General features: G+C 71.9%; 1 protein-coding gene across 1 annotated transcript in view; it reads right to left on the bottom strand.

Annotated features, from left to right (window-relative positions):
• MYT1L (myelin transcription factor 1-like) overlaps positions 1–3,082 on the bottom strand; it is a 40,295-nt gene that overhangs the window by 28,489 nt on the left and 8,724 nt on the right. Inside the window, exons 5-6 of the mRNA XM_012727379.1 lie at positions 2,262–2,544; positions 1,846–1,899 (exon numbers count right to left, since the gene is read on the bottom strand). Of these exons, the coding sequence (XP_012582833.1) occupies positions 1,846–1,899; positions 2,262–2,544 (337 nt within the window). The remainder of the gene's footprint in view (positions 1–1,845; positions 1,900–2,261; positions 2,545–3,082) is intronic.

Genomic DNA, 3,082 nt, shown 5'->3' with positions numbered 1-3,082 from the left:
GGGTGGACTCGGGTTTCGCTGGGCGCCGAGTGACTCAGTAAAGGAGGCAGAGGGGCCTGGACTGCTCCTTGGCCAGGCAGCTGGGCCTCTGCCGGCCCTGGGACCCCAGCGTGGCCCCCACCCCAGCGTGGCACAGCCGGTCCTGGGGGCCGCCCAGTGCGGCGGGTCAGTCAGGTGCGGGTCAGTGCGACACCGGTCGGGGGCAGGGCTCGGAGGCCTGGCAGGCGGCCCTCCTTGGCCAGTGGCGGGTCAGCGCTCAGGCCTTCTGCCCTTGCCCTAAATGCGCGGCACCCACTGCCTCGCCTGGGGGCCCTGGCGCTCGGCATGGCCGGCCCTGCTGGCTCACGCCTAGACGCTGACGGAGCAGCAGTGGCCAGGACCCAGGGCACTTTCGTTCATACTCACGCTCCTCCCGCCCCTACCCCGCCCCTGGACATGGGGCCAGCGCGTCTCTCGGGCAGGCACAGGCCTGCCAGTGTCCGGTTCCTGCTGGAGAATGCTCCGGAGCCGGCCGCCAGCCCCTCCTGTGCCAGGCTCATCACTGGCCTCATGCTGGCCTCCTGCGTGTGGGCCCTGGCCCTTGATGGCTGTGTCCCCACAGTGAGAACCAAGGAAATCGCACAGGGGAACCAGCTGTGGACACCCGTGTGGGGGGCATGGTCCCTCCAGGGCCCCTGGAGCCCAGGCCCCAGCTCAGGCCCAGCAGTGACCCCTGGTGGGGGGCGGCGCCCTCTGGGCTGGCCAGAGTGACCTGCAGACACAGACGTCCCCACCAGACACAGAAACGCTCTCTTAGCGGCAGCCTGCTAGGCGGACAGTGTCCGCAGCCCCTGACCACCTGGAGTTGGGGAGACCTGGCGGTCGGTAGGGCTGCGGGCACAGGCAGGGGGGGCTGTGGGTGCGGGGGGCCCTGGCCAGGGAGCGGGGGCCGGCAGAGCCCCGGGCCCCGAGGGCCGAGCTCATGTCATTTCCACGTCGCAGGCCCTGGACCCTTTTCTGTTTCCCAGTTACTAGAAAGCGTGAAAGCCGTTCGCCTGGGCCCGGACCTCCGAGTGGCCAGGAGCCAGAGGGCCACGCTGGGCCTGGGGTGACCCATGCCCCCACTTCTGGAAGCCCTGAGGCTGCTTTTGCCCGGGGAGCCCCTCAGTCTCGCTCAACGCAGTCAACTGAGGAGCCAGCCCCAGGCTCTGACACCCTCCGGGGCGTTCCATGCCCGCCAGCCCCTCAGCACCCAAGAAGTCAGGGAGGCCCAACCCCACAAGGCCCCTTGGGGCAGCTGGGAAGAGCAGCTGTGCCCGGTGCAGAGAGCCACAGACCGGGCGGCTTCAGCCCTGGGAGTCCCCGGCCCAGGCCCCAGCCCAGCCAGCCCCCAGCCCAGCCCCGGCCCTGGCCCAGCCCCAGCCCCAAGCCCGGGGCCCCAGCCCAGCCCCCAACCCGGGCCCAGCCCCCAGCCCGGCCCAGCCCCGGCCAGCAGGCGCTCATCGCCCACGGCCTTGCCAAGCAGAGCTTCGTGGCTGTGGCCCCTTCTTGCAGTCGGATGAAAGAAACTGCACCCCAAGTAAACCATCGCGCAAAGGGCACGGCCCGCTGTCCGCTGAGCCCCAGACCCGCAGGTCCGGCCGCCGGAGAGCTGGCGGCCACCAGCTGCACTGGGCGAGGAGCGGCGTGAGCCACAGCGGGTGCAGTCTGGGCGGGGCGTCGGGTGCGGACATCCCCAGGTGGGGTGTCACAGCCCCGTGAGCGGAGAGTAAACGCTTCTGACGGCTGGGCCTACGGGCCCGCCCCTCGCGGCGTCCACCTGGGAACGCCGAGGCAGGACCCTGAGGGCAGCCGGTGCGTCCTCACCTGGCCGGCAAAGCCCCCAACTGAGTCACGGGTCCGAACTCTGCTCAGGGGGTACTGGGGGGCGCAGGGGGCTCACCCGGGGCACAGGGGGCTCACCCAGGGGCGCAGGGGGCTCACCCCCGGGGGAGAGCGGAGGCCCAGGCCAGCACTGACCTCCCTCTCCCCGGGCCCTCCCGGGCTGGGGCGGCCGCCCGCAGGGCGTCCAGGCTCCATCCAGTGTCAGAGAGCTCGGGCTGTGCTGTGCATGCAGACGGGATGCACCCAGGGAGTGATTCGGGGACCCCAGCCCCCCGCCACGGGCCGCCTTCTCTGCATCTGCCATTCCAGGCCAGAGGGTCGCCCCGTGTGAGGGGCCGGCACCCCGGAAGGGGCGGGGCCAGGCGCCCAGCCCCCGCCCGCGCGAGCCCCGCGCCCACCCTGGCCCGACACAAGACACGAGCATTCACGGCAGACGAGCGTGGCACGCAGAAGAGTGTGCACCTCCTACCATCGTATCCTTTGGGGGCTATGTCCCTGCTCTGCACCTTGGGGGCTATGGCCCGCTTGCCGTACGTGTGGCTCTCGAAGCCGCCGTACTCGAACGAGGTCTTGGAGTATTTCTCCAGCTCCTTGGCCAGGTTGGAGCGGGGCGTGGCGGTGGGCACGCTGTTTCTGTAGCCGTAGTGCGGGATCTCGAGCTGCTTCACAAAGCACATCGGCCTGTGAGGGACAAGAGAGGCCCAGCTGCCCCGCTGCCTGGACGCCGGGCGCCGCCTGGGCAGCCCCGCCCCTCCAGGAGCTGGCCCCGGCCAAGGGCCCCGGGCAGGCCACGAGGCTCGGGTGTCTCCTCGCGGGGACGGCCCGCTCGCCGCTGTCCCAGGCCCACAAGTCTCCGCCCGTGAAAGGAGCGCCGGAGAAACTCCCCGGACACCGGAGGGAGGGGCCGCGGCGGGCGGGCGGCGGGCTGGCGCGAGCGGCATCTGTCAGCGCCACGAGGGGCGGGCGCGTGGAGACGCCCGCTGCCCTTCCTCCGGACCGCGGCTCGACGGGGACGCTCCGTCCCCCCGCGTCCTGGCTGGCTCCGTGTCCACCCCTCACCTCGCCCACGGGTCCTGTTGCCCCCCCACGGCCCCCAGAAGGGCGGCCCCGGCGAGGACAGTGGCGGCCCGTCCAGCACGCACTGCCTGGCTGTGTGTCGCCACGTCAGCAGAGCAGTGACGGCGACACCTGAGCCTGGCGTGCGCCTGGGCCCCCCGCG

The sequence above is a fragment of the Condylura cristata genome, unplaced genomic scaffold (genome assembly GCF_000260355.1).
Source record: "Condylura cristata isolate star-nosed mole 26May11 unplaced genomic scaffold, ConCri1.0 scaffold00020, whole genome shotgun sequence".
NCBI classification, from domain to species: domain Eukaryota; kingdom Metazoa; phylum Chordata; class Mammalia; order Eulipotyphla; family Talpidae; genus Condylura; species Condylura cristata.
Note: the sequence above shows the minus strand (reverse complement) of the source record. Positions and strands in the feature narration are given on the sequence as shown.